The 13,250-nt window shown below is 43.8% G+C and overlaps 1 protein-coding gene across 2 annotated transcripts in view; it reads left to right on the top strand.

Annotated features, from left to right (window-relative positions):
• LOC134309984 (NACHT, LRR and PYD domains-containing protein 3-like) overlaps nucleotides 1-13,250 on the top strand; it is an 88,276-nt gene that overhangs the window by 644 nt on the left and 74,382 nt on the right. For both annotated transcript variants that reach the window (XM_062991491.1, XM_062991492.1), the window contains exon 2: nucleotides 10,116-10,217. In XM_062991491.1, coding sequence (XP_062847561.1) covers nucleotides 10,116-10,217 — 102 coding nt within the window. The remainder of the gene's footprint in view (nucleotides 1-10,115; nucleotides 10,218-13,250) is intronic.

Raw genomic sequence — 13,250 nt, 5'->3', positions numbered from 1 at the left:
ATTAGGCCTCGAAGGTAACTCGGGGTCCATTTTTGGCTTTATCCACGATTTTCCTGAACTTTGACCTTTCCCGTGATTCGTAGCTGAAGCCGGTTTTTGACTTCCGGTTACAGTGTTTACGTTCTGAACGACAGAAGTAGTGGTCATTCGTAACTGGTTTTTTTTTTAACAAACATGGCCAAAAGCACTCGGTGGTTGAATAGTAAGTGTAGAGCGACTGTCTATTTATGCATTTTGTTAGACGAGTGCACTGTGAACCCTTATTCCCTCCTCTCGGTGTGTTGTTGGAACGCACCCGGCTCACTCGCATGTTCCGTGTCTCTGCAAGCTGATGCTCCGAACAATAAAGCAGTTTTGTTTTAGTTAAAACTGAGTCCTTTCTTAATTCCTAGCACTTGACAGTAAGGACATTTTAAGAAGCTGTGGTGACTGTGTTCTGACAGTGTCCCACCCTTCCACGCTTACAGAGTGGGTAGATGACATGAGGTTAGCTATATTGATATAAGTGAACCATTTCGTCTTTTCCGAAGCTGTAGACGGTGAGGAGCTACAGAACTATAAAAGCACAGAGGCTTACATGCGTAGGAATTGCTGAAGGTGAACATCAGGCGTGGGTAATGCTGAGGGAAAACATCAGGCGTGGGTAATGCTGAGGGTAAACATCAGGCGTGGGTAATGCTGAAGGTGAACATCAGGCGTGGGTAATGCTGAAGGTGAACATCAGGCGTGGGTAATGCTGAAGGTGAACATCAGGCGTGGGTAATGCTGAGGGTAAACATCAGGCGTGGGTAATGCTGAAGGTGAACATCAGGCGTGGGTAATGCTGAAGGTAAACATCAGGCGTGGGTAATGCTGAAGGTGAACATCAGGCGTGGGTAATGCTGAAGGTGAACATCAGGCGTGGGTAATGCTGAAGGTGAACATCAGGCGTGGGTAATGCTGAAGGTGAACATCAGGCGTGGGTAATGCTGAGGGAAAACATCAGGCGTGGGTAATGCTGAGGGAAAACATCAGGCGTGGGTAATGCTGAAGGTGAACATCAGGCGTGGGTAATGCTGAAGGTGAACATCAGGCGTGGGTAATGCTGAGGGAAAACATCAGGCGTGGGTAATGCTGAGGGTAAACATCAGGCGTGGGTAATGCTGAGGGTAAACATCAGGCGTGGGTAATGCTGAGGGTAAACATCAGGCGTGGGTAATGCTGAAGGTGAACATCAGGCGTGGGTAATGCTGAGGGTAAACATCAGGCGTGGGTAATGCTGAAGGTGAACATCAGGCGTGGGTAATGCTGAAGGTAAACATCAGGCGTGGGTAATGCTGAGGGAAAACATCAGGCGTGGGTAATGCTGAGGGTGAACATCAGGCGTGGGTAATGCTGAGGGTGAACATCAGGCGTGGGTAATGCTGAAGGTAAACATCAGGCGTGGGTAATGCTGAGGGAAAACATCAGGCGTGGGTAATGCTGAGGGTGAACATCAGGCGTGGGTAATGCTGAGGGTAAACATCAGGCGTGGGTAATGCTGAAGGTGAACATCAGGCGTGGGTAATGCTGAGGGTAAACATCAGGCGTGGGTAATGCTGAAGGTGAACATCAGGCGTGGGTAATGCTGAGGGAAAACATCAGGCGTGGGTAATGCTGAAGGTGAACATCAGGCGTGGGTAATGCTGAAGGTAAACATCAGGCGTGGGTAATGCTGAAGGTAAACATCAGGCGTGGGTAATGCTGAGGGAAAACATCAGGCGTGGGTAATGCTGAAGGTAAACATCAGGCGTGGGTAATGCTGAGGGAAAACATCAGGCGTGGGTAATGCTGAAGGTAAACATCAGGCGTGGGTAATGCTGAAGGTGAACATCAGGCGTGGGTAATGCTGAGGGAAAACATCAGGCGTGGGTAATGCTGAAGGTGAACATCAGGCGTGGGTAATGCTGAGGGTGAACATCAGGCGTGGGTAATGCTGAAGGTAAACATCAGGCGTGGGTAATGCTGAGGGTGAACATCAGGCGTGGGTAATGCTGAGGGTGAACATCAGGCGTGGGTAATGCTGAGGGTAAACATCAGGCGTGGGTAATGCTGAGGGAAAACATCAGGCGTGGGTAATGCTGAGGGTGAACATCAGGCGTGGGTAATGCTGAGGGTAAACATCAGGCGTGGGTAATGCTGAAGGTGAACATCAGGCGTGGGTAATGCTGAGGGTAAACATCAGGCGTGGGTAATGCTGAAGGTGAACATCAGGCGTGGGTAATGCTGAGGGAAAACATCAGGCGTGGGTAATGCTGAAGGTGAACATCAGGCGTGGGTAATGCTGAAGGTAAACATCAGGCGTGGGTAATGCTGAAGGTAAACATCAGGCGTGGGTAATGCTGAGGGAAAACATCAGGCGTGGGTAATGCTGAAGGTAAACATCAGGCGTGGGTAATGCTGAGGGAAAACATCAGGCGTGGGTAATGCTGAAGGTAAACATCAGGCGTGGGTAATGCTGAAGGTGAACATCAGGCGTGGGTAATGCTGAGGGAAAACATCAGGCGTGGGTAATGCTGAAGGTGAACATCAGGCGTGGGTAATGCTGAGGGTGAACATCAGGCGTGGGTAATGCTGAAGGTAAACATCAGGCGTGGGTAATGCTGAGGGAAAACATCAGGCGTGGGTAATGCTGAGGGAGAACATCAGGCGTGGGTAATGCTGAAGGTGAACATCAGGCGTGGGTAATGCTGAGGGTAAACATCAGGCGTGGGTAATGCTGAGGGAAAACATCAGGTGTGGGTAATGCTGAAGGTGAACATCAGGCGTGGGTAATGCTGAAGGTGAACATCAGGCGTGGGTAATGCTGAAGGTGAACATCAGGCGTGGGTAATGCTGAAGGTGAACATCAGGCGTGGGTAATGCTGAAGGTAAACATCAGGCGTGGGTAATGCTGAAGGTGAACATCAGGCGTGGGTAATGCTGAAGGTAAACATCAGGCGTGGGTAATGCTGAGGGAAAACATCAGGCGTGGGTAATGCTGAAGGTGAACATCAGGCGTGGGTAATGCTGAGGGAGAACATCAGGCGTGGGTAATGCTGAAGGTGAACATCAGGCGTGGGTAATGCTGAGGGTAAACATCAGGTGTGGGTAATGCTGAAGGTGAACATCAGGCGTGGGTAATGCTGAAGGTGAACATCAGGCGTGGGTAATGCTGAAGGTGAACATCAGGCGTGGGTAATGCTGAGGGTAAACATCAGGCGTGGGTAATGCTGAGGGTAAACATCAGGCGTGGGTAATGCTGAGGGTAAACATCAGGCGTGGGTAATGCTGAAGGTGAACATCAGGCGTGGGTAATGCTGAAGGTAAACATCAGGCGTGGGTAATGCTGAAGGTGAACATCAGGCGTGGGTAATGCTGAGGGAGAACATCAGGCGTGGGTAATGCTGAAGGTGAACATCAGGCGTGGGTAATGCTGAGGGTAAACATCAGGTGTGGGTAATGCTGAAGGTGAACATCAGGCGTGGGTAATGCTGAAGGTGAACATCAGGCGTGGGTAATGCTGAAGGTGAACATCAGGCGTGGGTAATGCTGAAGGTGAACATCAGGCGTGGGTAATGCTGAGGGTGAACATCAGGCGTGGGTAATGCTGAGGGTGAACATCAGGCGTGGGTAATGCTGAAGGTGAACATCAGGCGTGGGTAATGCTGAAGGTGAACATCAGGCGTGGGTAATGCTGAGGGTGAACATCAGGCGTGGGTAATGCTGAGGGTGAACATCAGGCGTGGGTAATGCTGAAGGTAAACATCAGGCGTGGGTAATGCTGAAGGTAAACATCAGGCGTGGGTAATGCTGAGGGAAAACATCAGGCGTGGGTAATGCTGAAGGTGAACATCAGGCGTGGGTAATGCTGAGGGTAAACATCAGGCGTGGGTAATGCTGAAGGTGAACATCAGGCGTGGGTAATGCTGAAGGTAAACATCAGGCGTGGGTAATGCTGAAGGTAAACATCAGGCGTGGGTAATGCTGAAGGTGAACATCAGGCGTGGGTAATGCTGAAGGTAAACATCAGGCGTGGGTAATGCTGAGGGTAAACATCAGGCGTGGGTAATGCTGAGGGTAAACATCAGGCGTGGGTAATGCTGAGGGTAAACATCAGGCGTGGGTAATGCTGAGGGTAAACATCAGGCGTGGGTAATGCTGAAGGTGAACATCAGGCGTGGGTAATGCTGAAGGTAAACATCAGGCGTGGGTAATGCTGAAGGTGAACATCAGGCGTGGGTAATGCTGAGGGAGAACATCAGGCGTGGGTAATGCTGAAGGTGAACATCAGGCGTGGGTAATGCTGAGGGTAAACATCAGGTGTGGGTAATGCTGAAGGTGAACATCAGGCGTGGGTAATGCTGAAGGTGAACATCAGGCGTGGGTAATGCTGAAGGTGAACATCAGGCGTGGGTAATGCTGAAGGTGAACATCAGGCGTGGGTAATGCTGAGGGTGAACATCAGGCGTGGGTAATGCTGAGGGTGAACATCAGGCGTGGGTAATGCTGAAGGTGAACATCAGGCGTGGGTAATGCTGAAGGTGAACATCAGGCGTGGGTAATGCTGAGGGTGAACATCAGGCGTGGGTAATGCTGAGGGTGAACATCAGGCGTGGGTAATGCTGAAGGTAAACATCAGGCGTGGGTAATGCTGAAGGTAAACATCAGGCGTGGGTAATGCTGAGGGAAAACATCAGGCGTGGGTAATGCTGAAGGTGAACATCAGGCGTGGGTAATGCTGAGGGTAAACATCAGGCGTGGGTAATGCTGAAGGTGAACATCAGGCGTGGGTAATGCTGAAGGTAAACATCAGGCGTGGGTAATGCTGAAGGTAAACATCAGGCGTGGGTAATGCTGAAGGTGAACATCAGGCGTGGGTAATGCTGAAGGTGAACATCAGGCGTGGGTAATGCTGAAGGTAAACATCAGGCGTGGGTAATGCTGAGGGTAAACATCAGGCGTGGGTAATGCTGAGGGTAAACATCAGGCGTGGGTAATGCTGAAGGTGAACATCAGGCGTGGGTAATGCTGAAGGTAAACATCAGGCGTGGGTAATGCTGAAGGTGAACATCAGGCGTGGGTAATGCTGAGGGAAAACATCAGGCGTGGGTAATGCTGAAGGTGAACATCAGGCGTGGGTAATGCTGAAGGTGAACATCAGGCGTGGGTAATGCTGAGGGAAAACATCAGGCGTGGGTAATGCTGAAGGTAAACATCAGGCGTGGGTAATGCTGAGGGAAAACATCAGGCGTGGGTAATGCTGAAGGTAAACATCAGGCGTGGGTAATGCTGAAGGTGAACATCAGGCGTGGGTAATGCTGAAGGTGAACATCAGGCGTGGGTAATGCTGAAGGTGAACATCAGGCGTGGGTAATGCTGAGGGTAAACATCAGGCGTGGGTAATGCTGAAGGTAAACATCAGGCGTGGGTAATGCTGAAGGTGAACATCAGGCGTGGGTAATGCTGAAGGTAAACATCAGGCGTGGGTAATGCTGAAGGTAAACATCAGGCGTGGGTAATGCTGAAGGTGAACATCAGGCGTGGGTAATGCTGAAGGTAAACATCAGGCGTGGGTAATGCTGAAGGTAAACATCAGGCGTGGGTAATGCTGAGGGAAAACATCAGGCGTGGGTAATGCTGAAGGTGAACATCAGGCGTGGGTAATGCTGAAGGTGAACATCAGGCGTGGGTAATGCTGAAGGTAAACATCAGGCGTGGGTAATGCTGAAGGTAAACATCAGGCGTGGGTAATGCTGAGGGTAAACATCAGGCGTGGGTAATGCTGAAGGTAAACATCAGGCGTGGGTAATGCTGAAGGTGAACATCAGGCGTGGGTAATGCTGAAGGTAAACATCAGGCGTGGGTAATGCTGAAGGTAAACATCAGGCGTGGGTAATGCTGAGGGAAAACATCAGGCGTGGGTAATGCTGAAGGTAAACATCAGGCGTGGGTAATGCTGAGGGTAAACATCAGGCGTGGGTAATGCTGAAGGTAAACATCAGGCGTGGGTAATGCTGAAGGTGAACATCAGGCGTGGGTAATGCTGAAGGTAAACATCAGGCGTGGGTAATGCTGAAGGTGAACATCAGGCGTGGGTAATGCTGAAGGTAAACATCAGGCGTGGGTAATGCTGAGGGAAAGTGGAGTAGTGGAGACGGTGGGTTACTCGTGCATTGCAGGGTTAGGGAAGTTGTGGAAGGTAGGGAGGGATGAGCCGAGGAACATTCTAATAGCTGTGAAACACTGGAAATAATAAACAATGTATCACGACTGATTTGTTGATTGTTTTTACTTCTACAACAGTGTATACTGGTTCATGAGTGGATGTAAAGCAGGAAAGGGGAGCTGAAGGGACAGAATAAAACGCGTTGCGTTGTTTAATTTACTAAAACAATGAACTGGGAACAACAAACAGGGTATTTACACCCGTTCAGTATTCACTTGCACAAGCCGTGTCTGTCTGGGTGTCCGGATTTAAATGTTATTTGTCCAATTTCTGCAACGCTCTCTAAAATTTTGGACTATACAAAGTGAAACTGCATTATACGATATTATAAATCTTTTATTATTATTTAATTAATAAATATTATATTATTGATATAATTAATACGATTATTATTATATTATTATGGACTGTAACACGTAAGGCGCAGGGCACCGACAATGTTTACGAATCCGCTGGTGTTCAAAGCACGAACTTTCCAATAACAGCTTCAATTTCTTTGAGTTGTTGTGGCACTCGAGAGCAACACACGTCGAGCCCGAGCTCATATCTGAACCATGCAGTCCTTACCAAAAGTAGTTTAATAATGTTGTAGTTAGTACTACAGCAAATCTAACGCGACCGGAAACGAAAAACCGGCAAACGGAAATATGGAGGTGTCATGGCAGCCCCCATTGTGTTGCCAGGAAAATCGTGGATAGGTGAGCATCAGTGTTTTAAACTGAATGTGTGCAGCTACAGGAAGCCAATCCGCTTGTTAAGTCGTGACGTGTCGACCTTATGAAACGTCACATCCGGGTCCAAGTTGGCTGAGACCCCTCGTATTTTCAATATACCACAGTGCTGTGTCCGAGTCGGAAAAAAACTACCCAACTGTCTTTCTACCGCTTTTCTTGCAATTAGATATCATGAAGTAATATTTTTGTTCATAATTTAATGTAAACTGTCAAATTGTATATTCATTACACGTGTTTCGAGCTGTTTTTAATTTACATGTAATATGTTCATATAATTTACATGTGATATCCTGGATTTTAGATTTTTATAAGCTATAAGCTATACTGATTAAAAGTAAAACCAAAGAGTCAGAAATGTCAGTTTTCATGTAATGAATTAAAAATATGACCGCTTACCTCTTGATGAGTTGACATGAAATTAAATAATGACATGAACTAGTGTACTGCACATCTTGTCTATATATATATATATACAGGGGTTGGACAAAATAACTGAAACACCTGGTTTTAGACCACAATAATTTATTAGTATGGTGTAGGACCTCCTTTTGCGGCCAATACAGCGTCAATTGGTCTTGGAAATGACATATACAAGTCCTGCACAGTGGTCAGAGGGATTTTAAGCCATTCTTCTTGCAGGATAGTGGCCAGGTCACTACGTGATGCTGGTGGAGGAAAACGTTTCCTGACTCGCTTCTCCAAAACACCCCAAAGTGGCTCAATAATATTTAGATCTGGTGACTGTGCAGGCCATGGGAGATGTTCAACTTCACTTTCATGTTCATCAAACCAATCTTTCACCAGTCTTGCTGTGTGTATTGGTGCATTGTCATCCTGATACACGGCACCGCCATTGGATGCACATGGTCCTCCAGAATGGTTCGGTAGTCCTTGGCAGTGACGTGCCCATCTAGCACAAGTATTGGGCCAAGGGAATGCCATGATACGGCAGCCCAAACCATCACTGATCCACCCCCATGCTTCACTCTGGGCATGCAACAGTCTGGGTGGTACGCTTCTTTGGGGCTTCTCCACACCGTAACTCTCCCGGATGTGGGGAAAACAGTAAAGGTGGACTCATCAGAGAACAATACATGTTTCACATTGTCCACAGCCCAAGATTTGTGCTCCTTGCACCATTGAAACCGACGTTTGGCATCGGCACGAGTGACCAAAGGTTTGGCTATAGCAGCCCGGCCGTGTATATCGACCCTGTGGAGCTCCCGACGGACAGTTCTGGTGGAAACAGGAGAGTCGAGGTGCACATTTAATTCTGCCGTGATTTGGGCAGCCGTGGTTTTATGTTTTTTGGATACAATCCGGGTTAGCACCCGAACATCCCTTTCAGACAGCTTCCTCTTGCGTCCACAGTTAATCCTGTTGGATGTGGTTTGTCCTTCTTGGTGGTATGCTGACATTACCCTGGATACCGTGGCTCTTGATACATCACAAAGACTTGCTGTCTTGGTCACAGATGCGCCAGCAAGACGTGCACCAACAATTTGTCCTCTTTTGAACTCTGGTATGTCACCCATAATGTTGTGTGCATTGCAATATTTTGAGCAAAACTGTGCTCTTACCCTGCTAATTGAACCTTCACACTCTGCTCTTACTGGTGCAATGTGCAATTAATGAAGATTGGCCACCAGACTGGTCCAATTTAGCCATGAAACCTACCACACTAAAATGACAGGTGTTTCAGTTATTTTGTCCAACCCCTGTATATGTATGTATATATATATATATATATATATATATATATATATATATATATATATATATATATATATATATATATATATATATATATATATAAAAGACCTTTTCTCGTCCAGATCGCTATTGAGAAGGACTAGAAGTTTATGACTCGTGTTTGTAAACCCAATTTCCAATGACAGCGACACAGAGTTCCATAAGTTTTCCACAAACATTATTTATTTTAACTTTCTTCTTAAATTGGCTTATCCATTAATCCAAGTTTCTTATAAAAACAAAATAAAAACTCAATATGTTCGCAATTGGCGTATAACAAACAAAACTACGGTAAAAAATCTATTGCTCCGCGTCCTCTTTCTTTCCGTATATTTTATATATATTTTCCGTATATAGAGCCAATACAATTCTGCCCTCTTAAGGGCTAACCAAAGAGGACTAATGAATAACAGCATACATTAATTACCAGGAAAAATTATCAATAGTTAAAATACCAAGTCTCCACTTCAAATAAGTATTATTTAACCAAACAGGAAATATTTATGACAATAAACATAGAAAATTACAATTAGTGCAATATTGCTTTTACAATATATATAAAAAGGTTCAGAGGTTCAGCCTTATCTTATCTTATCATATCATAGTTGTTTGCGTTTGGACCCGGAAATGGTCCGAACGTCACGTGTGACGTCAGACTTAACAAGCCCATGAAGAGAACGTAGCAGCAGGGTAATGATGTAGCAGCAATGGGGTGATGATGAGGCAGCAGTGGGGTGATGATGTGGCAGCAATGGGGTGATGATGAGGCAGCAGTGGGGTGAGGATGTAGCAGCAATGGGGTGATGATGAGGCAGCAGTGGGGTGATGTGGCAGCAATGGCATCCAATGGCGGTGCCGTGTATCAGGATGACAATGCACCAATACACACAGCAAGACTGGTGAAAGATTGGTTTGATGAACATGAAAGTGAAGTTGAACATCTCCCATGGCCTGCACAGTCACCAGATCTAAATATTATTGAGCCACTTTGGGGTGTTTTGGAGAAGCGAGTCAGGAAACGTTTTCCTCCACCAGCATCACGTAGTGACCTGGCCACTATCCTGCAAGAAGAATGGCTTAAAATCCCTCTGACCACTGTGCAGGACTTGTATATGTCATTTCCAAGACGAATTGACGCTGTATTGGCCGCAAAAGGAGGCCCTACACCATACTAATAAATTATTGTGGTCTAAAACCAGGTGTTTCAGTTATTTTGTCCAACCCCTGTAGTATGTTAGTAATGATAATGTAGGCCATGTTCAAAATAAGGTTTTACTCCATCATTATTTATTAAGGTATTTTCATTTTATTAATATATATTTAATTATTTCCAACATCTAATCACCATGTATGTAATAATCACACTTTAATCTCCACTGATTGTTCTTCTGTGTTTTACGTAGATCAGTGAAGAGGAAAAGATCAGACTCACCTAAACCCTGCTGTGTGTCCATGAAGAGTGATCAGTCAATGGACCGTCCCATATGCTTAAGAACTGATCTGAGGTCAGCATGTATTTTATATTCTAATGTATTATGATCTTCACTCCTGTATGAGGGGTCTAGGACTAGGGCTGCAACTAACAATTATTTTAGTAGTCGACTAATCTGACGATTATTATTATTATTATTTTTTCGATTAGTCGACTAGTCAGCGATTATTTATGTCATACCCTCCATCTCTGCCTTAACATAAAACCCTGTTATGTTATTTTTAAGTTCCAATATCAAATTAAAATAATGACCCATGAAACATGAATATGAAACTTAAGTTTGATAGTTTAATTAAATATATTTGAAACATTAATACACAATCACAATAAAAAAATTCAATGAAATAAGAAAGCTTTGGACAGCATTAGAAACTGTTATGTTTCAGAAGTTATCACTCTGGAAGTCAAAAACATTTATAACATGTGGTTGAGAAACATGTGAATGCTGTCTGTGAAGATCTCAGCCATCTGAGGGGAGCATGAACCTCTTCTCATCCACATTCCATTACTTAGTGCTATTAATAGAAAGAGCAAAAGAGAAAGCTGTATTAATTATCACAAACTGAAGGCTGTGTATCATAGTTTATTACAAATAGTGTACTGGCTATGCCAACTAAACCATAACAGGTTAAATATCTGAACTGAATTATCTGCTGAGCTAACTAGCTATCATTAAGTGGAGGAGGCTTATTATTTAGAATGAATGCTCTCATTAACGAGAGCAAAGAATATGGAAGACGAGACGGGGTAACGTTAGGCTATAATGTTAAGTTATATAACGTTACTCGTATAAATGACTGATTAACTATTGCACTTAATGAGTTAGCTAGCAAACAAACCTGAAAAATAGCGACCGCTTAGATAGTTTTCCGACTAGTACTCTAGCATTAACAAACATTAACTACGTTGGTTAAAGCACAAAGCGGTGTAAAACTTACCGTAATAACGCTGCTCATCACGGCTGCAAGTCGTTTCACCGGAGAGCCGGCGTGAAACCACGACTCTGCTCTGTAGCGTCTGTGTTCAGCTCGTTTCTTTGGGTTATTTTGGCTGAGATACTTTAGAAAGTTTCAGTCTCTCTATCTTTGCCTCTCTGTCTTCATAAACTCCCCGCTGCGCCATGGAAGCGATGCTGCGCCCCCTGCAGTCCCTTTAGTGCATTGCATCAATAACGACTAGTCGACAATGAAATTCCACGTCGACAAATTTTTATAGTCGACGTTATCGATTACATCGACTAATCGTTGCAGCCCTAGCTAGGACTAGACAAAGGGGCGGACACACACGCAAAGATTTAATTAACTAAGATTTATTAATAACAAACCAGGCTAAACACGGCTAAACACAACTAAACAAGGCTAAACACAGCTAAACAAGACTAAACACAACTAAACAAGGCTAAACACAGCTAAACAAGGCTAAACACGACTAAACAAGGCTAAACACGACTAAACAAAACTAAACAAGGTTAAACACGACTAAACAAAACTAAACAAGGTTAAACACAACTAAACAAGGCTACACACAGCTAAACAAGGCTAAACACAGCTAAACAAGGCTAAACACAGCTAAACAAGGCTAAACACAACTAAACAAGGCTACACACAGCTAAACAAGGCTAAACACGACTAAACAAAACTAAACAAGGCTAAACACAACTAAACAAGGCTAAACAACTAAACAAGGTTAAACAAAACTAAACAAGGCTAAACAAAACTAAACAAGGCTAAACACAACTAAACAAGGCTAAACAACTAAACAAGGCTAAACACAACTAAACAAGGCAGCTAAACAAGGCTAAACACAGCTAAACAAGGCTAAACACAACTAAACAAGGCTAAACACGACTAAACAAAACTAAACAAGGTTAAACACGACTAAACAAAACTAAACAAGGTTAAACACAACTAAACAAGGCTAAACACAACTAAACAAGGCTACACACAGCTAAACAAGGCTAAACACAGCTAAACAAGGCTAAACACAGCTAAACAAGGCTAAACACGACTAAACAAAACTAAACAAGGCTAAACACAACTAAACAAGGCTAAACAACTAAACAAGGTTAAACAAAACTAAACAAGGCTAAACACAACTAAACAAGGCTAAACACAACTAAACACAACTAAACAAGGCTAAACACAACTAAACAAGGCTAAACACAACTAAACAAGGTTAAACACGACTAAACAAGGTTAAACACGACTAAACAAGGCTAAACACAACTAAACAAGGTTAAACACAACTAAACACAACTAAACAAGGTTAAACACAACTAAACAAGGCTAAACACAACTAAACACAACTAAACAAGGCTAAACACAACTAAACAAGGCTAAACACAACTAAACAAGGTTAAACACAACTAAACAAGGTTAAACACAACTAAACAAGGCTAAACACAACTAAACAAGGTTAAACACAACTAAACAAGGTTAAACACAACTAAACACAACTAAACAAGGTTAAACACAACTAAACAAGGCTAAACACAACTAAACACAACTAAACAAGGCTAAACACAACTAAACAAGGCTAAACACAACTAAACAAGGTTAAACACAACTAAACAAGGTTAAACACAACTAAACAAGGCTAAACACAACTGAACAAGGTTAAACACGACTAAACAAGGCTAAACACAACTAAACAAGGTTAAACACAACTAAACACAACTAAACAAGGCTAAACACAACTAAACAAGGCTAAACAACTAAACAAGGTTAAACAAAACTAAACAAGGCTAAACACAACTAAACAAGGCTAAACACAACTAAACAAGGCTAAACACAACTAAACACAACTAAACAAGGCTAAACACAACTAAACAAGGCTAAACACAACTAAACAAGGCTAAACAAAACTAAACAAGGTTAAACAAAACTAAACAAGGTTAAACACAACTAAACAAGGCTAAACAAAACTAAACAAGGTTAAACAAAACTAAACAAGGCTAAACAACTAAACAAGGTTAAACAAAACTAAACAAGGCTAAACACAACTAAACAAGGCTAAACAAAACTAAACAAGGTTAAACAAAACTAAA

The sequence above is a fragment of the Trichomycterus rosablanca genome, chromosome 3, assembly GCF_030014385.1.
Source record: "Trichomycterus rosablanca isolate fTriRos1 chromosome 3, fTriRos1.hap1, whole genome shotgun sequence".
NCBI lineage: Eukaryota > Metazoa > Chordata > Actinopteri > Siluriformes > Trichomycteridae > Trichomycterus > Trichomycterus rosablanca.
Note: the sequence above shows the minus strand (reverse complement) of the source record. Positions and strands in the feature narration are given on the sequence as shown.